The sequence below is a fragment of the Dama dama genome, chromosome 19 (genome assembly GCF_033118175.1).
Source record: "Dama dama isolate Ldn47 chromosome 19, ASM3311817v1, whole genome shotgun sequence".
Taxonomy (NCBI): domain Eukaryota; kingdom Metazoa; phylum Chordata; class Mammalia; order Artiodactyla; family Cervidae; genus Dama; species Dama dama.
This window is the reverse complement of record NC_083699.1, coordinates 38,367,887-38,388,695: the sequence shown is the minus strand read 5'-3', so window position 1 is coordinate 38,388,695 and position 20,809 is coordinate 38,367,887. Positions and strand designations below refer to the sequence as shown.

Below are 20,809 nucleotides of genomic sequence, written 5' to 3'. Positions count from 1 at the left end.
AAAAGAAACTGATTTTAAGAACTTTTTCTTATAGAAAAATTTAAATACAGATAAAAGTAGAGAATTCAAAGAACTTCCCTATATCCATCAACCACCTTCAACAATTACCAGCTTCTGGTCAGTTGTGTTTTATTTATACCTCCTATTCATTTCTTCTGCACCAGATTATTTTGAAGCCAATTTCAAACATCATATAATTTCATTTGTAAATATCTCAGTATGTATCTCCGAAATATGACTTTTCATTAAATATAATCACGACACTGTTATCACATCTAAAGAAAATGATTCCTTACTATTTTCAAACATTCAGTTTTCATTATTTTCAGGATTCATTGTTTTCCCATCATGGGAAACAATTCAAACGTTGTTTATTCAAATTGGAGGTCCAAGTAAAGTCCATACACTGCCATTGGTTACTATGTTGACTGTTTGCTTATTTTTTTCCCTGAAATTTTTTGTTGCAGAAACTTGGTCATTTGTCCTTAAAGTTTTCTTTAATTAAGTCAAATAAATTCAAATCATCTCAGATTTTAGTGATTGAAACCAAGTTAAACCTTTTAAAAAAATAACGGGGTGTGTGTGTGTGTGTGTGTGTGTGTGTGTATAGGAAATGATAGGCTGAAATTCCACCTATTATCAATGTAATAAAGAAAAGCTCAACATCGAACATCTCATTTTTGCTAAGCACTTTAAATGCACTATTAACCTCACAGTAACCCTAGAAAAGTGACACGATTTCTGTCATATATATATACGTGTATATAGATATATGTATCATTTTGTCATTTATATATAAGAAAGCATGGAAAAATTAAATGACTTGCCCAAGGCCATGCTTCTTAAAAAAAGGATGCTTGCTCGTACTTCCTTGTTCTACTCCTCATAGTAGGACCAAAGTGGGCTCCACATTAGAGCCACCTGGGCCCAGAGTGTTTCTGACTGGGACATTCAGAGGAGCCACAAAGAATTGGAAGCCCATGACCCTACTTTTAAATAACTTAAACTCCAACCAGAGACACACCACTGTATACACAAGGTCCTGAGACATAAAACATGTAGAAGGAAGTGACAACACAAGGGCAGATTAACAAATTAACCGGAGTGCTGTGACCCTGTGGGTACATCCCGAGAGGTCCAGAGTAGTTACATGAGCGAAGGGTTGGTCAGTGGAGGCTCCACGGAAAATGCTGGCATGAGGGAACATTTCAAAGGATAGGAAGGAAATGAAGACATTTTCAGTTCTGCTCCCCACCCTTCTTACTACTGAGACCACAGACAGAATCTCTACCTTTTAGATTAATTAAACAGCAAGTTTCCAAATCTCATAAATGAACATTTAGTCCTTTCCTCAAAATTCATTCCCAAATCTTTCTTTTCTTCCATCACTTCTGTACGGTTAGAACATGGCAGAGGATGTTTCTGAATCACATGTTGACATTTTAGAAAAAGAAATACAGTAGCTTCTATAACAGTAACTACTTCATAATATTATTGAGGATTAAATAGTAATAATGATAGGTACATAAGATGATATACATATTAAATGCCATATATAAATATTTATTAATGAAAGAAAATAAAAATAACATCTGTTGAGTGCTTTCTACATTCCAGGCACTATAGATTCTGGTGTATCATTTATGTATTAGTCTTCATTTGAAAAAAGACTTAGGGTAAAGAAATTATTTTCATCTCCATCTTACAGATGAAGAAATCGAATCTAAAGAAGATAAATGACTTATTTGATGTGCTCGAGGTGGTAGGACAGGGCCATGGTCTGAAACTGTCTAACTTCACACCCTTCCTATGGGCAGTGGAAGCAGTGCCCCATCTGTCACTCCAGCGTCTGACCACCATCAGCAGGGCGTCTGCTTTGCGTTGTGTTCCCATGATGCTGAGAGGTGTGAATGCTCCATAGGGAATCACACTCAGGATCCAGATCTCATCAGCCACAGAGTTATTGCTCAGACAGTCCTAGAAGCCAGGTAGCTTGGTTCTCATCCCTCTTCCCACCCTCTCTGTAAGGAAGCAGACTCTGTGGCTTGGAGGGTGGGTTAGCTGGCTGTAACAGACTGTGCCCCAGTGATGGTCAGAACTGACCTAAAAACTGGCATCAAAGTCTCAGCCCATCCCTGGTGCCTGGAAGACCTACTCAAGCCTCGCCTTTGTGTTTCTTGCAGTCATGTTTCGTCTCTATGATTCGGATGAGAACGGTCTCCTGGACCAAGCGGTAAGTGCTCCAAATATTCCTCCAAGATCCAAGAAAGGCTAGGGGAGAGGGGAGCAGGTGAAGGGAGAGTTCAAAAACTCCCAGTTCCACCATCATCAGAATAGCTGTGTCTCAATATGAGCTGCAGAGATGAATAGAAGCCCCCTCCTTCTACATCCAAAGAGCTGGGCCAGAGGAGAGTGAATGCCAGCTTTCTTTTTCATTCCAGAAGCCCAAATTGCAAAATCTCAGATTGGGGAGATGTAAAATCTAGCTAACTTCCCACATGGTTCAGAAATTCCCCCTTCAGTTTCCTGCTGAAGTTCCAGAGTGGAGGAAAGGAGGTGGGGAGAGGCAGTGAGACCAGGGCAGGAAGACAGGAAGAAGGCAGGTAACTTCTGGTGAGCATGGCCATCACCCTTGCCTTCTTCTCATATCCTAGGCACTAGCACTAGGAGTCTCGCTGTATCTTCTCTAAGCACATCATCCCATCCCACCAAACCTGGGAAAGCCTGAGTCTTGCCCCCACCTTCTCTCAGGAAGAGGCAGGAATAGGGTGGGGATCATAGGGTGAGAAGATGGGCAGAAAAGGAAGAAGGCAGAGAGTGGAGAAGGCAGATAGAATCAGACAGGTCCTGTTCTCATGACTGGCAGGGTCAGAGATGGGATGCATTCCCAGAAAGGCTCTGAGGTTGAAGTGCATGGAGCTGAGACAGCCCAGAGGGAGGAAGAAAGGGAAGCAGTCCACTAGACCAACTGCCTCATCCAGCTTCCCCCTCGACCCCAGATGGTCTTAATGGGATCCCTATAGCCACATTTCAGTGCTGTGGGTTGGATCATGCAAGGGAACCATCGGAGAATCGTGGGCACTTAAAACATTTGTTTAACACCCATTGATTATCTCATATATGTCAGGCACTGGTCTAAGCCCTGGGGATGTATCAGTGAGCCAATGGAAAGAGATGCAGGTCCTCATAATGCTTTCATTCTAACGAAAACACACACACTGCAAAGTGTAGTCAAGTATGTGTTAAATATACATGTGTGCTGCTGCTGCTGCTAAGTCGCATCAGTCGTGTCCGACTCTGTGCGACCCCATAGATGGCAGCCCACCAGGCTTCTCCACCCCTGGGATTCTCCAGGCAAGAATACTGGAGTGGGTTGCAATTTCCTTCTCCAAAACATGTGTGCTAGAGGAAGACAAAGAAGGGAAAGGAAGTGTTGGATGAGCTTCAGTTTTAGCAAGAGGAGCTAAGGAAGGACTCCCTGAGGGAAGGACATCTGAGCAGATACTTGAAGGATTTGAAGGGAGTGAGTCATGGGGAAGCGCCTTCTAGACAGAGGGAGCAACAAGGGCACAGGTCCTTGAGGGGTGCCTGGAATGTCAGCAGATTAAGGAGGAGGCAAGAATGAGTGGAGCAGGAGGGGTGAACAGATGAGGTCAGAGAAGTAATGAGAAGGGACAAGATATCTGCAAAGCATTCTCAAGCCTTAAAGGTGATTACAAGGGTTTTCTCTGGAGAAGCGGAGAACCATTGCAGTTTCTGAGCAGACGAGTGACATGATTGACTTAGGTCCTCATAGAGTCTCTCTAGCTGCTGTGTTGAGTCTAGACTGTAGGAACATAGGCAGGGATACCAGTTGGGAGGCTGTAAAAATAAGCAAGACAAATGATGGTAACTTGCCTTAGGGTAGCAGCATTGCAGGTGGTGAGAAGTGGTTAAATTCTGGATCTGTTTGGAAGGTACCATTGGTGGACTGAAGCAAGTCTCAGAATAGTTCTCTGTCTCTCAACTTCCCACCAAGACCCCTTGGCAGTTGGATATCCAGACTCTTTGTGAACACTTCCAGTAATGGAGAATTCACCTATTACCTTAAAACAGCCAATCCACTGCTGAGGATGATGTTAGAGAGGGCATCTTTCCGGCATCAAAGCCTCTAGTCCACCAGGGAAATTTTCAGTCCTAAACTCGATTCTGCCCTTCTCTCCTCTCCCCTAACCCAGTGCTGAGGTCAAAATAGGCCAACCTTCAACTCCTCCCCCCCTCTGTCCCTCAGCTTATTTCTGCCCTCTATACCTGACCAGCAGAGTACCAGTTGTACACAGTTCAGTTCAGTTCAGTCGCTCAGTCGTGTCTGACTCTTTGTGAACCCCATGAACCGCAGCACACCACGCCTCCCTGTCCATCACCAACTCCTGGAGTCCACCCAAATGCATGTCCATTGAGTCAGCGATGCCATCCAACCATCTTGTCCTCTGTCGTCCCCTTCTCCTCCTGCCCTCAGTCTTTCCCAGCATCAGGGTCTTTGGCCTTCAAGTATTTGAATATCTGACCACATCCTCCCTAAAATCTTCTCCAAGCTCCAATTTCCTAATTTCTACAGTATTTCTGGTAAAACAGATTTAAATATCCACTCTAGTCAAGCTCTAGTTTGGCAATGTCATTCTTAAAATATGGTGTAGAATTGAGCCTGCCCCTCCAGGACTCTAAGTATCCATATGAGGAGAACTCATTCTTCCTGAAATCTGCCCACTCTGCTTCCTGAAAATGCCAACCCATTTACACAGCTCTAGATCAAGTCTAATTCTCCAATTCAGAATCACATTGTTTGTTCACATTGAATCTTGAACCCTGCTAGATTCACAAGCTCTTTTCCACTGGAATATCTGCTGAACTCTGTTCCCACCTTACTGCCCACTTCCTTACCCCCACCTACTGCCTCATCTGCAGCTTTGCAGTGGGTTATTTTCTAATTTAAATGAGATACAATGTTAAAAATCCCTGTTGGGTTTTAACTTGCTTATGTCGATCCAGCATTCTGTCTGGTGAAAGTAACACCTTTAACCTTTGCTTTAGTTCTCCAACCCGTGTGCCCAAATCAACTTTATTATGAATATCCTAGATGGTACCCTAAATGTGCAAATGCTTCCTCAGTCCAGTGTGTTTCCGTGGGACTCTCGGGGCACTGATTCATTAGCATCCAGCAATTCTGTGAAGTTTTAGATAGAGCCTGGCCTTGGTACCAAACAAAAGGCTCACTCATTAGAGAAGCATAGCCTTCATGAATTTCCTGTTTCAGGAGTCCCAGACCCAGGGCTGGACTTGATACAAAGGATACAAAGGAGATGCCAAAAAGAATCTGAATCATAGTGCCTGAGAAAGGACCAACCCAGTGGCCCTACATCCAGCTGAAACTGACCCCCAGGGGGTATAGATGAATCCCAAGTTGCTAACACTGTGGGAATGAGGTGTGGGAAAAGGGGGAGGGAAGAAGTGCCTTGGTTTGTAAGTATTTTGAGAAGCCGTGATCACAAAGAAGGAGGAAACAGGGGAAGAATAAAGCGCAGAATAGGGGAAGGAAGGTGGGTTTAGGAGGTCAGTGTTCAGTGAGCTTTCTGCATACCTCTGGCTTATCCACGGTCTGTGGTTCTTGTGAGCTTTGTGGTCAAGGCAGAAATAAAGAGCAGAAACAAACAGTGAGCTCATGATGAAATGCCAGTGTGTTGTACCAGCTGCTTCTCACACAACACCCTGCCCATCTTCCCACAGGGTTTGATTTTGACTCTTGCTCTTGGAAACACATCTTCAGTTGGTTTCTCTCCTTGGTGTTTTCTAGGAGATGGATCGTATTGTCAGCCAGATGCTGCACATTGCCCAGTATCTCGAGTGGGATCCCACGGAGCTAAGGCCTGTGAGTTTCCAACAGCCTGGGGTGACTTCCCAGTGAGCTTCTAAGATAAGAGTGGGACTTGAAAAAACACATTTGTTTACCGTAGAGTGTCTCTCAGACTCATCTTCTTAGAGGTGGCTCCTTTGGGGTCCTACACCTCCTTGACCTCCCACTTCTCTGATAGGAAAAGTTAGAGGCAACGGGGAATAGTGTAGACTAATTCAAATAATAATACCTGATAATACCCCCTTGCTGAATTTTTATAACAGGAGTTCATAGGTCAGAGAATTTAGAGCTAGAAAGAAATTCAAAGATATTTCTCAGTCATCAGATAATAATAATTATTACATTGGGAGCTCCCATGAGACCAATATTATGTTTGGCATTTTGTATACATTTTCTCTAATCTTTGCTACCAGGCTGCAAGCACAGCAATGCTAGTTTTTTTTTGCAGATGGGCAAAGCAGATAAACAGAGTCCAGAGAGTCCAGGTGGCTTGCTTAAGGGCACACAGGTCTGGGAAGAGCCAAGCTTGGACCTCTGTTCTCCTCACCCCAGTTTGCTCCCTCACTGCTCTCTACTCACTCTGACTTGGAGAGAAAGGGGTAAAACACAAGAAAACTAAGAACAAAAGAGAAAGGAAAGGGTGGGGGCGGGCAGAGAAGTCAGGAGTGAAAGAGGACAATTGTTTCTCTACGGATTCGCAGATACTGAAGGAGATGTTACAAGGGATGGACTATGACCGGGACGGCTTTGTGTCTCTTGAGGAGTGGGTCCACGGAGGGATGACCACCATCCCATTGCTGGTCCTCCTGGGCATGGACGACTCTGTAAGTTGCACACTTGAGGTCCAAGACCCCTCGCCTTTCAGAAACAACAGGTTCCATGTGGAAGTTAATATCCTTGGTTTTTGTCCTGGACTTCCCAATGGATACCTCATATGCTCCAGGCCAGCCCCGAAGTCATCTCTTTTTTACCTGTTAGTGCCTGAAACATGTTCATTCATTTGACAGACATTTACTAAATTATTACTAAATAAATATACTGTTCTGAGGACTGAGAGGAGACACAGATATCATATTCACCCACCTGAAACTTCTGTTCAACCACACAAAGGACAAAAAATTTTCAGGGAAGAATTCCATCTTTTCTCAAAATTAGCTGTAAAAATGCTAAGAAAGTTTGGGAAGAAAGAAACAGGGAGGGAGGGAAGGAAAGGAAAGGAAAAATACTGATCTTATTTAGCAATCAGAATAACCAGATAAGGTAGATTTTTTTTTTTACTCGTTTATACAGATGGAAAATTGAGATTCTGAGTCTGAAGATGAAAAAGAGGAGCCAGCATTTATGTGTACCTGACTCTAAAGAACCTGCACCTTTGAACACCCCACACTTAAGAGTGAGAACAGTGGAAGAAACTTTGCCCTGACTCTAAAGGATGCATGGGATTTTGATACCCCATTCTTGAGATAAAGATCAAGTGAAATGACCTAGGATATTTGATCTGGTTCTCAATAATGGGTATGGTTTGGCTGGTAGAAGAGAGTTTGCAGGCAGGAGAAGAGCTTGGTCAAAAACCCATGTGAAAGAAAGTTCAGGGTGTGTTAGAGAAACCTCCCAATATTTATGTGAAGCACTGGCATCTGACCTGGTCTGCTTATTTACCATGAAAAATAGCTTCCATGCATGAGGTAGGGAAGGTTAGAACTAGGAATGCAAATGGCAGCATTAGCACTTACCAGTATGGCCACATGGGTTGTAAACAACACCTGTTTGAGATTACTGAAATGGCATAGAGAGGGACAGAAGAGAAGGTTCAGCTAGGTTGGCCTCTAGCTGACATTGTTGCCCGTGAAATGTCCATCTGACAGTTCTGCAGTTTAGGACTAAGAATCCTGCAATTACCTCATAGCATGTTTAGGTCTTTCCATGTATACTAATAGAAATCAATGAACCAGGAACTCCTTTATCCTTAGAACCCTAGAAGGTCAGAGCTGGAAGAGAATTTGGTGATCCCTGGTCTAACCCTTTTTTTTTTCATACTGAGGACTAGAGAAGTAAAGGCACTTGCGGTTGGTCACACACCTAATTGGTACCAGAGACCATCTTCCATATTCAGTAGCAGCACACTTCTCATGCAGCGATGAGAACCTACTGTGTGCACGAACCCACATGAGCTAGGACTTGGGGGAGCCCAGATAGGTATGGTATACTTTCTGCTGTTAAGGTTCAAGATGGTACCTGAATCAAAGTAGTTCTGCTTGAGTGTTGTTCTAACACACCAGGTTTTGTTTTTTTTTTTCCTTTTCTCTAAAACATAAGAATAGAGATGGGACTTTTTAATCACAAAGAACCAATTTCTACTTCTGTTTCTTAGGTGGGACTTGCTGAGTCCAAGGTGCCACCAACTCTTTGTTTGGGTTCTACTTTTTATGGCTGGAAGAGGAAGAGACATTATTTCTCCAACGTTCTCCCCAGTGTCTCCCCCCGATGCCAAATGAACCTTGTATAAAACCATACTTTACATCAGGAATAATGCAAACAAAAAGCAAAAGTGCATTTGGTTTTCATGAATCAAAAGTTTTATGTGTTCATTTGAAAATATGCACTATATTGTATGTTTTTACACTTAATAATTAGAGTTCTAGGGAAAACATTCCTTGATGTCTTGTAAGTCACAGTGCTTGTTTGGCTTTTATCAAAACCCACTTATGGCCACTGAGAAGTCTGGAGCTCTCTGAATGGGATAAATGAGAAACAATCTGTCTCCAAGGAGCTGTAGGCTCAGCATAAAACCTGGTGTACACGACTCCCAAACACTGCAGCCTCCAATGTGCAAAAATAGAAGAACCACATGATGGTGCTATAACTCAAGCAGAAATGTTACTTATTCCAAGTCAAGGTCCTTTTGATTCTTACCCTCTATCTGTGAAAACAGTATCTGAGAAAGGGAGAGTCAGCTAATTAATTTTGCTCATAAAGGTATTTTTAGGTCAGATGACCATCCTTTGGGCTGGGTCTGCTAAGAATACTGTAATTTCCCTTTTGTCCATGAAGGAAAACCCTGGTTGGTGGAGATATAAGAAGAAACATGGATTTGTAAGCAGTATGACCACTGGCTTGGCTCAGTCACTTAATATTTGTGTGGTCTTGGACTGTTTATCTGACTTCTATGAGTCTCTGCTTTCTTCATTTCTAGAATAGGTATAAATCTACCTCCTCACATGTAAGAAAACACTCTTTACTTATTTTTGTGTTCCCTACTGCCTAGTGCAGAGTAAGAACTTAATAATAGTTTTCATTTTTCACTTATATTTCATTTAGTTTTTATAAAAATCCCTTTTGGTCAATGTTTGTCAAACGAATGAATGAATCTGTCTTTTAGTGAATCATTTAATCAATTAATGAACCCATTTACTAAAGTAGAAACCATTAGATGATAGGGCTTTAATTCTATAAAACTCAGGTTTTGGAAGAAGCAGGGTTTTGAGGTGGTAAGAAAAAAGCATATTCTGGCCCCAGGAGGAGACCAGCATTTGAAAAAGCACGTGGACTTCTCTAGAGACCATTAGCAGAGGAGTCGAGCACAGGAATGGGTCTGGCCACCATGGCCAGCCCAAACCAGAGGGGCCAAAAATAAGTAGGTTTCAGTCCAACACGTTGGACTCCATGTACCTGACTCTCGATCATTACGAGCGTACAGTACTTTTTTTTTCCTTTTTTTTTTTTTTAACTACCCTTAAGATCAGCCCAAGAATGTTACTCTTTTGATGGAGTCTATGACAAAAGTTCAAGGACACTATATGTGGAGGGATGCTCCTAAAACTACAGTCTCCAGTGAGGCTGTGCTCCCAGGGGCTAGAAGGTGGGAACTTTGGTGTCTGGGAAGGTGTATGATTATGTCAGGCTTGGCTTATCTAGTGGATAAGGATGAATTTGCTTCTGAGCCAAGCCAGGGGAAAGGATTTAACCTTCTCTGTCTCTTTGCTGTTTTTTTCTATGTACAGAAGGTTTGATGAGAGGAGTACAGTATTTTTACTAAGCTAAGTTTTTTCCTGATTATAAAACTAGTACCTCTTCACTATAAAAAATTTGGCAAATACATTTCTAGAAAGTAGAAATTAGAAAATAAAGTAAATCCGTAGTGTTGTTAGCTATAGCTAACTTCTGTTAACAATTTGGTCACTTTTTTTTTTTCCATCCAGTGTATCGTTATATAAAACCGAGATCATAATATGTCATCAGATTTGCATTCTGCTTTTTTGTCTTAGCACTTAGTATCATGAACACATTCCCAAGCCATTCAAGGTTCTTATGAATATCTTTTTGATGGCCACATAGAGATGTACCTCAAACCTTTTGGTCATTTTTGAGAGCTTTAGGATATTTTCAGTTTTTCATTATTTTAAATAATGCTGGGCTCAACATCTGATAGAGCACAAAAATGCTCATATATCTTTCAAAAATTTATTTAGGATAGAATCCAGGAAAAGAAATGTGTAAGTTGAAAGTTATAAACATTTAAAGGACCTTTAGATAGAGAAATGGATGGATGGATAGATAAGATGGTTGATAGATGATAGGTGATTGATGGGTAATAGACAATTGATAAACGGTGATTGACATAATAAACAGATGCTTGACAGATAATAGATAGATGATTGAAAAAAGAAAGGACGAAGTTAAAAGAAAGATAACTAAGTTAGTTTGTTCTGATTTCTACTCCACCAGCTATGCAGGAGAGGGCTAATTTTCTCTCCCACACACATACTCCATTCAGTCCTAATTTTTAATTTTTCCTTATTTTAGAACATACACACATACACACATGAAGGATTTTGTTTTTATTTGCATTTCTATTCAGAGTATTTACATCAGTAAATTAAATGAATAACTCATCTTCCAAATATGAGAAGAGGCTTCTTGCTGAGTACCGCATTCCATTGCTGTCCCCTCAGGGCTCCAAGGGGGATGGGAAGCACGCCTGGACGCTGAAGCACTTCAAGAAACCAACCTACTGCAACTTCTGCCACATCATGCTCATGGGTGTTCGGAAGCAAGGCCTCTGCTGCATTTGTGAGTAAACTTCCTTTAACCCCTTTTTTGCCAGGAACTAGCTTGCTCTGCACATGGTTGAGCCAGTCCCAGGAAAGTTTAGGCATCTCTCCTTCCTAGCTTGAGGGACCTGCCATATTCTTCCCACAGCAGGGAGTAGAGCAAGACCTCCATGTCCTATTCTTGTTCTACCCAAATTAAATGGACAAATATTATTCTGCTGGAGTCGTGTCATGGGCCACTGACTCCCTAGAAAAAAGTTATTAAAGTTCACAGGTAACTAAAAAGCATCTCATTAATTTCAGTTGCGTTTTGCTAGTGAATGTTTGCGTGGTCAGAAGAACCTGAGGGTTTTTTTTAATTAAATTAATATTCATAAATACAATGGAAATTAAAAATCCATTAGTTGAAAATGAATTGTTGAATGAAATGTTAAATGAAATGTTAAAAATCCACTTAGTGAAGTCAGACTTGAGGGGAGAAAAAAAACACACAGGAGAAAGGAGGGGTGGAGCCTGGAAAGGAGAGCAGAAGAAAGAGATGGAGGGGAAGGAAGAGAGAAGGGGTGATGGGGGAATGTGAGTGAATTTGGGGGGCAGGAAGAGAGGGGAAGGGCTGCAACAGAAAGGCTTTGCAAGGCCCAGGGTGTATGGGTGCAGAATCCTGCCTGCCCTCCCCTGCCCCCACTTCAGAATGCAGACAGCAGGCACTCAGCCTGAACCCTCCAGGGACTGGGGTCCTACTGCTGTGGGAAGGTCCCTCGGGTACGGTGCAGGTACCAAACTGTTTCATCTGCCATGCACACGGGAGCCAGGCAGCAGGCAACCTCCACCACAAAAGACATCATAGCAGAGCTGGGCCCAGTGTCTACCTCGAACAAGCATCAGCAGGCATAAGAAGGGGCCGCCTGTCTTTCCAGCACCCTCTCATATCTGGCTCTCACCCACTTATCATAGACCCAGCCTCATTCCTAGTAGGTTCTAGGCCTGTGGCATAGTAGTAAGTAGTAACAACAATAAAAGTCATTTGCAGAATAGCTATTCTGACTTGCCCAAGTGGTGCCTTATACAAATCATTTAATGCTGCAAAAGCTCCCCAAAGTAAAAGCTACTTTTATTCCCATCTTGTAGAACACTCTGAATTTCAGAGCTGTGAAGGCACATAACCTAGATCATGTGGGTAGTTACAAAGAGCAGAGCCGGAATTCAGGCCCAGAACTCTGCCTCTCTGCAGAGTTAGGGAGACCCTGGCCTTGCTTTCTACTCCCCACCATCCTGACATTCAATACTGTGTTGTTGGCATAGCCAGGGTGACGCCTCACATTCTCCTTAAGGATGTTTTCCTGCTGCATTCACCGGTGAAAGGCAGTGGGCGGGGTGGAGGGTGCAGAAGCATGCCTGAGAGATAACCGTGGATTCCTGTCAGTTAAAAACTGGAGACTTGAATTTCCAGTAGGCAAGGCCAGCTCCACATGTCCACTGCCCCATGGAGGGAGGCCTGGGCCTCCGCTTGGGGGGAGGAGGATGGCTGACCCTCGCTGGGTGGTCACTCACAGGCACTATTCTTATTTATTTATTCATTTATTTTGCAGACTGTAAATACACTGTCCACGAACGCTGTGTATCCAAAAACATTCCTGCGTGTATCAAAACGAACTCCAAAACCAAAAGGGGCGGCGAGGTTGGTGATACCTGTTGCCTTGTTCTACTGCATGCTGCGTCCCGGGCAACATGTCCATCTCCACAGATTCCTGGACAGGAAGGGGCGTTGGGAGCTTTATCCTGTCCCTTCTCTGCCTCGAGGACCACCCTGAAACCATCTTGTCCATCCATCAATCCATTCAGCAATTCCCTAGTACCCACCCACCGTGTGCCAGGCCCTGTTCCCGGGGGTGTGAGGGTCATAAGGTGGTCCTCAGCCTGGGGGACCGTGCAGTCTGGTGGGAGGAGACAGGCACATAAGCAGAGACAATGCAGTGAGCAGTGCGGTAGATAGATAGCACTGTGTGGGACTTACAGTTGAGGCATGGGCCAGGGGGCAGGGAGAAGAGATGAACAAGGAAGCTTTCACACACACACACACACACACACACAAATGGCATTTGAGTTGTGTCTTGAACCCCAGTCAGCAGGATTTCACAAGGAATCGAGGAGGACAAGGCACTCTGGACTGGAGAAGCCTCAAGAGTGAAGGCATGGATACGTGGCTTATTCTGGGGCCTGTACTCGGTTTAGTGTGACTGGCATAGAGGAGGCTCAGAGGGAAAGGCAGGAGATGTGCTCCAGGACTGGGGAGATCCAGGCTGAGGAGCTGGGAAGGAGGTTCATATGTAGCTAAGGGACTGCTAAAGAACTTTGAGCACGTGAAGAGATGCTTGGGTTTGCAAATTAGGTTCACTGTTGGTACTAGTGATAAAGAACCCACCTGCCAATGCAGGTAGATGTAAGAGATGCAGGTTTGATCCCTGGGTCAGGAAGATCCCCTGGAGGAGGTCATAGCAACCCACTCCAGTATTCTTGCCTGAAGAACCCCATGGACAGAGGAGCCTGGGGGGCTACAGTCCAAGGGCTCACCGAGCTGAACATGACTAAAACAACTGAGCATGCACACGCTCTGACTGTGGTGCAGGAAAGAGATCAGATTAAAGAGGGGGAAACCTTTCCAACAGTTCAGGCAAGAGGTAGTGCTGCCGAGGGCCTGACTGGGTTGGGGTCTGTACTCACCTTCTCTGCTGTGTCTCTGCTGAGTGACTGCCCCCCAGTCAGGCCAGCTGTTGAGTCTTCTGACTGTCTCACTGGCTGAGAAAAAGGACATAAAGGGAGAGGGGAGAGTTTGAGAGATAATTTGAAGGTCCTACCACCAGGACTTGGTGGAAATGGTGTAAGGGTTGAGAGAGGGAGGGAGGTTGGAAATGACTACCCTGTTTCTAAGGTGGCCATCCAGTGGTGCCACTCACTGAGTCTGGAAATAGACTCTTCTTCAAATTAGCAGGGGAAGGACATTCAGAGTTGTTGCAGAGGGAAGATCCCATTAAGGAATCTGAGTCAGGGGATGATGAGCAGGCGGGAGTAATATCCAGCCATCCCCAGGAGTCTGAGAGAGAGGGTACCTCCAGGGACACGCATGCATGCCTGCGAGACACCACATGGCCTCTTGTCTACTCCTCCCGTACCATGCCCACACCTTGCCATGTCCATGCCTTTCACCAGGACATATGGTGCACCTCCTCGGCTCAGGCCCTGAGCCTGCACTCCGGCCATTGCCACACTTGGAATAGAGGGAGACCACTGAGGGACCAGCGGGGCACATTCATGGCTTTCTGAGACTCCAGGGCCAACCCAAGGCCTTCACCATCTCTTCTGATCCCAGAAGAGGAGGGAGAAGGCAATGTGGTGTTGGGAAAGTCCCATGGACTAGGAGTCAGGAGATCTGGCCATGTGTCCCTGCTTGGCCACTTCTCAGCCAGAACCTAGGACCAGTCACTTAACCTCTCTGAAGCCTCATAGTTTTTATCTATATATAATGGAAATAATAATAATCTTGGAGCAAATTAATTGTGACCATGTAGGTGACAAACTGGTTAGCAAACCGAGTTCTTTACACCCTCAGGGGTGAGTGGCAGAAGGTGAGAAACTGCAAAGTAAATGTGACACATCTAGAGCAACAGTTTTACCAAAAACCTTTTGGAAGGAGGACACAGTAACTTAATTGATAAGTAATTTAAAACTTTTATCTAATTTAAACATGGATGGTGTCATGCAAATATTCCATGTGTTTTTAATATTGTGCTTGTTGTTGGCACTTCAGGCTATGCCCCCACATTTCCCCAGAGTCCATATCCTCCCCTTCTGCGATTCAGGGTGCCCTAGTGGAAAACAATTTTTGGAAGTTCTATAGAATTCCTAGGGTACTTAACTGAGTACTCAGACCCCCGGAATTTGGCATCATGGGTCACTTTGCGCTTACAGTCACATGTATACACATGCATGCCCACCTGTTTCCCAGGTTCCTGGGCTGCTCTAGAAGCAGGTCCTGGCCAGGAAGCAGGTACAACCAGCTCTGCAGGAAAAAAGATGTGAAAGCCGCTGGCTGATGACCCACACTAATTCCTCTGGGCTTTCTCTCTCACTTCCTTCCAGAGTGCTTCTCAGTCTGGGCTGCACATTATAATCACTCAGGGGGCTTTAAAACAAACTAGCGATGGGCCTTACCCTCAGGGACTCCTATTTATTTGACTTGGAGTGAGGGCGGGGCGTTAGGACTCATAGAAACTCCCCAGATGGTCTTGAGGGGCTGCTAAGGTTCAGACACACTGGCCCGTAGAAGAAAGAAGGGCAAAGGGAGTTCTTGATCAGAGTACCTCCCAAGGCTCAGGGCTGTACCAGGAAGGCCCTTCCAAATAGGCTGGCTCCTTTAATTCTCCCAGCAAGCCCAGGGGTAGGGCTTATTATGCCAATTTCTACAGATGAAGGACCTGAGACTCAGAGAGATCCAGGAACTGGCCAAAGGTCACCCTGCTGTAAAGTGGAAGATCAGTGACTCTTATCAGCTTGGTCTATAGACCAAGCCCTCCTGTGTTTCTCTGCACTGAGCAGCCTTCCAAAAGAGGGCACACACAAGCACATCGCTTTGCAAAGAGGTCTGCAAGACAGACAGAGGGACTGCCGGATGAGACTGCTCAGAGGCTTAACTGCTGGGAGATGGACAATGAAAAAGCAGGCAAAGTGGCTTTCACCTAGCTTGATTAGAGTGATAGTGATTAGGTAGGGAACGACCACCCTGTGCAATTCAGCTAAGCTGCCCAGTGCCTGCTAAACAGGAACCAGCCCTCTCTGGCCTCCCCGTCCCTGGCTCTTCCCAGGCCTTCTCCTCAGGCCCCGTGACCTGGGCCGTGGTTCTGCAGCCTTCCCTGGTATCCTTCCCTTCCCTCCTGCAGGTGATGCAGCACGCATGGGTGGAAGGGAACTCCTCCGTCAAGTGTGACCGGTGCCACAAAAGTATCAAGTGCTACCAGAGTGTCACCGCGCGGCACTGCGTGTGGTGCCGGATGACGGTGGGTTGGCGCCCAGGGCAGCCCTGCTTCTTTTCAGGGTGGTTTTTTTTTTTTGCTCAAGCTACAGGCAGGCAGCAGTGGACATCCTGCCAGGGGGCATGAGCAGAGCTCCATGGGCAAGGCTAGAGAAGGCGCCCAGAGCCGCTGCCAGTGCCTGACGTCTAATTGCCTCCATAAATCATCAAACTGCCCAGAGAGAGGGTGTCCCCCACCCCCAACCCAGGTCTGCTTAAGACAGTGCTGGCCAGTCTGCTGTCTTTGTGGCCAGGCAGCTGAGAATAGCAGGCTGGACCATTAGCTTCCTTCTCCTGGGTATTGGCTGGGCCGAGGGCATTGACAGAGAGAGAGAAGAATTAGACACCAGAATCCCTGTGTCAGAGGAAGACAGGGTGCTGACAGCAGCCCCACTGCCTGGGCCAGAGGGCTGTGCCCACCAGCCGCAGCAAATGTCCACTTCCATCCTGGACACCCAGAGCTGCCTGACCTGCCTTCTATAGCAGACTCAGTGCTGCATCTTGTTCCCTTGACCCCCAGGTATCAGCCTCAAAAAGGACATGTCTCCAAATCAGACGGCAGAACTCTGAAAACGCAGAGGTTGAGCCATGGGGTTTACTTCCAGTGTCTCATGAGTTTCTTCAACAAGATCTCCTTCCTACCAGTGTCTCATTGCCTAGGGAGCAAATAACCAAGGGGGGCTCTGGAATCCACCCGCAGCTGCCACACTGACAGCCCACAAGTCTGCCTGGGACCATTTCACCCCAGCTGCCATGGGCAGCACTTGGTCTCCTTTCTCTGCCCACAGCAGACTTGGCACCCCTAACCACACACCACACATGCAAACACACACACTGTCTAGGCTATACTGCCAAAGCCGGCAGTACATCAGGATTTGAAGGCATCCTAGACAACTTGCCTCCCTAGGAAGTTTCTAGACTCTCATACTTGACATTTCCTTGAACACTTTCACTCACTCTCATCTTCATTTTTCCCCTCCAGTTTCACCGCAAGTGTGAATTGTCAACACTGTGTGATGGTGGAGAGCTCAGAGACCATATTTTGCTGCCCACGTCGATATGCCCTATTACCCGGGTAAGTGTTGCCTCCCAACAACAGGGCTCTGTCTCCCCCCGCCACCTCCACCACCCCCGCCTGGGCAACCCCAGCTCACGTTTTAGATGCAGGAGCATTTAGACATTTACATCCCTCTGCGGGCTCCCTCAATAACTCAGGATTTGTGTTTTCAGCACAAGTTGAAGAGAAGTCGGTGCTGCGCAGTCAGGTTGTCAGGGAAAACTTCCCAGACTGAAATGATCCTGACCGCCAGCCACCCAGAATGCTCTGACATGGCCTAGCAAGAAAAGCACGTTCTTCATTCCCAGCCCCTTGCAGGCAGATCACAGCTCAAGGAACCCCAGTCACCAACTGTGCACAGCGAGGCTTCCCAGGCCTCCCTTGTGTCTGTCTCCCTCTCTCCTGTGTCCAAACATGAACTTCCCTCTGCTTTGAAGATTTCCAAGGGCGTCACAGCCCCATCCTAGAAATGAAAGCTGCAAAATTAAACTCCAGTTGTCCCCACATCTGAAACTTTTTCTGTCTCCTGTGTTGAAGACCCTTTTTTCAAACCAAGTACCAAAGACCTTAAATTGTTCTCTTTTCATCTTAGAGATGTGGCTGAGGATCACTGACTCCTCACATTTCACCCTTTACTTGACCATCTTCTTTCTCATTAAAAATTGACAGGAAAAAACCACCTTCAAAAACCATTTGGCAGTATCTACTAAGTTGAAGTTACACAAACTCGATGACTCAACAGGTCCCCTCCTGTCTGTCTGTCTGAGAAATACGAGCATTTATTCCACCAAAAGACATGCACAAGAATGTTCCTATCAACTTTATTCATAAGCACTGGAAACAAGCTTAATGACCCCTCACGAGAACAGATTAATAAGATGAGGCAGATTCACATGATGTAATACTATATCGCAATGGAAAAGAACCATGCTTAGATGCAAAAATATGGGTAATCCCAAAAATATAATGCTGAACAAAAAAAGCTGGACTCAAAAGACATGGTATGTGATTCCATTTATATGAGATTCAAAAGACAGGCAAAGTCAATATGGCATCAGAAGTCACAATAGAACAATACCAGGAGATGCAGTAGTGACAAGGGCATGTACATATGCAGAAATTCATAGAACTGTAGATTTAGATTTGAACATTTTACTGTATGTGACACAAACTTCAATAAAATGAATAATAAACATTGAAGAAAAAACAAAACAGGACAGATGACTTAGTGTCATATGATTTAGTTTAATGGTAAGCATAGAAACCAAATCTCAGACCTTGCTTCTCAGAGATCAAGCTTCTAAATCAACAGAGTAGATTTCTGCCCATTTCAGTGTTTCCTCTGAAACACTGTGTTCCTTCCAGTGTCTCGAAGTCAAAGTCAGGGCAAGTGATGACAAAGGCCTGGAGAGTCTTTGAGGAACCCAAAGGGAGCATTTCTTTGTTTTGGTTCAAAGCCTCACTTTGAAGACTCCATCCTATGCTATACTGGTTTTCTATTCTCTTTCTTTATATTAACCATTTGTTTTTCTTTTGATTTCTTTTTTTGTAGCAGGCATATTTTTTTCAAAGGATGCTTGTCTTTCCTCTCTTTTCACAGGACAGGCCAGATGGGAAGTCTGATGGTAGCGTGTCAGCCAAGGGTGAACTTGTCATGCAGGTACCTCAGCAAACCTTGAGTCTACTCATTCCTTCTAAGCTGGTCCAAGGCTGTGGAGGGAAGGACAGGATTTGAGTTCCAGAGAAACATATCTTAACATCTGCTTTCTTATCTCATTGATTATATTGCACAAGACACTGGATTTCCAGTCTCTGGAGTTACCTTTGACCACCACACTGTAGGCAAGTGGTGCAAAGGGAGGTTGGCTGATCCCGTAGCTGGCCACACTGGCTTTATCACCTTTTAAGGAACATGCTGCATAAAACTTCAATATGCATACCCCCTGAATAATAACAAGAATGTGGCCTAAAAATAGACAATTGGGTTTTCCAAGACTGCCAAGCTGTCTCCAGTATATGATCTGCCAAAAGAGTTAAATAGATCCAAAAGTTCTCCTTCATCCTTAAATGTGTATTTAAGAACTCAGGGTTTTTTTTTAGTTGGATTCACCAATGAACTTCTCTTTGTGCCTTTCACAAAGTGCCAGGGAATACAGAAAAGACAGCCTGGTGAGGTAGAATGAGAAATAGAAAAAGAACACTGGGGCCTCCTCCTCTCCCTCTGACCCTTAAGTTTCCTTGTTTGAAAAGGGACATAGCGAATCCCTGCACTGCCTACCTCCCAGAGATGCTCCAAGACTCGAAGAGAACTTGTAGATGAATATAAAACATAAGCCACAGTGATGGCAGAAGCTTCATGTGGTAGAGCTCTAGATACCTTGAAGGGGAGAAAGTCAGATGGAGCATGTACACACATGCACACAGTGCAGATATGTCAGTTCACAGCTGGCATCTATCTGCTTATCCTGCATCTGTTCTGATTGGACAGTGTCCATGTATGCAGGTTGTTCAGCATTCTGAATATCACCCCCAGAGGTAAAGATTAACTTCTCAATCTCCAAGATGCTTCTGGGTATCACACAAATAATCATCCTTGGCAGATGAAAAAATTCCTAAAATGTATAAAGAATGTTGCTGTCCATTTCAACTTATCTGGCACTGGGTTTGCTGAATTTTTAGCTTGAGATATGGAAAAGTAGGCATAAGACAGTGAATATGGAGCAGCGCTGCACCTCTGTATTGGTGTATCCTTCTGCTGAAGCTACAAGTATTTACTGAGTACACTTGTCTCTGGGGCAATGGGATCCTTGGTAGGAGGGTTATACACACTCCCACCCTGCCCTTGAGACATTTAATATCCAGTTGATGTTTTGAGACATTTGGGCTTCCCTGGTGTTCAGATGGTAAAGAATCTGCCTGCAATGCAGGAGACCCAGGTTCGATCCCTGGGCTGGGAAGATCCCCTGGCAAAGGGAATGGCTACCCACTCCAATATTCTCGCCTAGAGAATTACATGGACAGAGGAGCCTGGTGGGCTACAGTCTATGTGGTCACAAAGAGTCAGACAGGACTAAGTGACTAACACTTTCACTTTCGCTTCACCTGAAAAAATAAAAAATAAAAACATGCAAATAAACAATACCAAACGAAACCCAGAAGATATTATATGCTTCAAGTGCAATAGTTTTCATTGCAATGATCAAGCAAAACTTCATAGACGACGTAGGTCTTAAATTGGGCCTTGAGGATGAGAAGTTTTTTTTAAGGTTTCTATGAAGGAAATAGGCATTTCAGGGCATTGAGGAGGAGACGAAACCAGTGTGAGCAGCCCCACAGGGTGGGAATTCACTCACTAGAGGGTAAGAGCCAGACTTGGCTGGAACTGCAGTGAAGGTTAGAGTGATTAAGGGAGAACGATAGAATGGGGCGATACATAAATAGCTTGCAGGCCAGGTTAGCAGGTTTGGGTTTTATCCTCTGGGTAATGAACTGTCATTAAAGGATTTTGAGCAGGAGTGGTAGGACTAGTGATACCTGGGAAAGAACTGCGTGGGGGCAGCTTACGGGCTTCATCTGAGGTGAGAAAGGCCTGAGCAGTGTGGGCATTGTGGCAGCTGCCGGAGGTAGTGAGACATTCCAGGGAAAGAGCTGGAGGGACAGGGTCTTCCCTGGGTGACTGGATGAATAATAATAGTAGCCAGGAGAGAGGACCAGTTTTGGGGGGAAAGAAGGTAAGGCAGATCTGG

At 44.9% G+C, this 20,809-nt stretch overlaps 1 protein-coding gene across 3 annotated transcripts in view; it reads left to right on the top strand.

Annotated features, from left to right (window-relative positions):
• Positions 1–20,809, top strand: part of DGKG (diacylglycerol kinase gamma) — a 210,478-nt gene that overhangs the window by 83,478 nt on the left and 106,191 nt on the right. For 2 of the 3 annotated variants that reach the window (XM_061166770.1, XM_061166768.1), the window contains exons 7-14: positions 2,184–2,233; positions 5,831–5,905; positions 6,592–6,714; positions 10,843–10,960; positions 12,531–12,619; positions 15,876–15,992; positions 16,989–17,081; positions 18,664–18,723. In XM_061166770.1, coding sequence (XP_061022753.1) covers positions 2,184–2,233; positions 5,831–5,905; positions 6,592–6,714; positions 10,843–10,960; positions 12,531–12,619; positions 15,876–15,992; positions 16,989–17,081; positions 18,664–18,723 — 725 coding nt within the window. Of the gene's footprint in view, positions 1–2,183; positions 2,234–5,830; positions 5,906–6,591; positions 6,715–7,229; positions 7,284–10,842; positions 10,961–12,530; positions 12,620–15,875; positions 15,993–16,988; positions 17,082–18,663; positions 18,724–20,809 lie in introns of those variants that run through there. The other variant, XM_061166771.1, reaches the window with a different exon arrangement.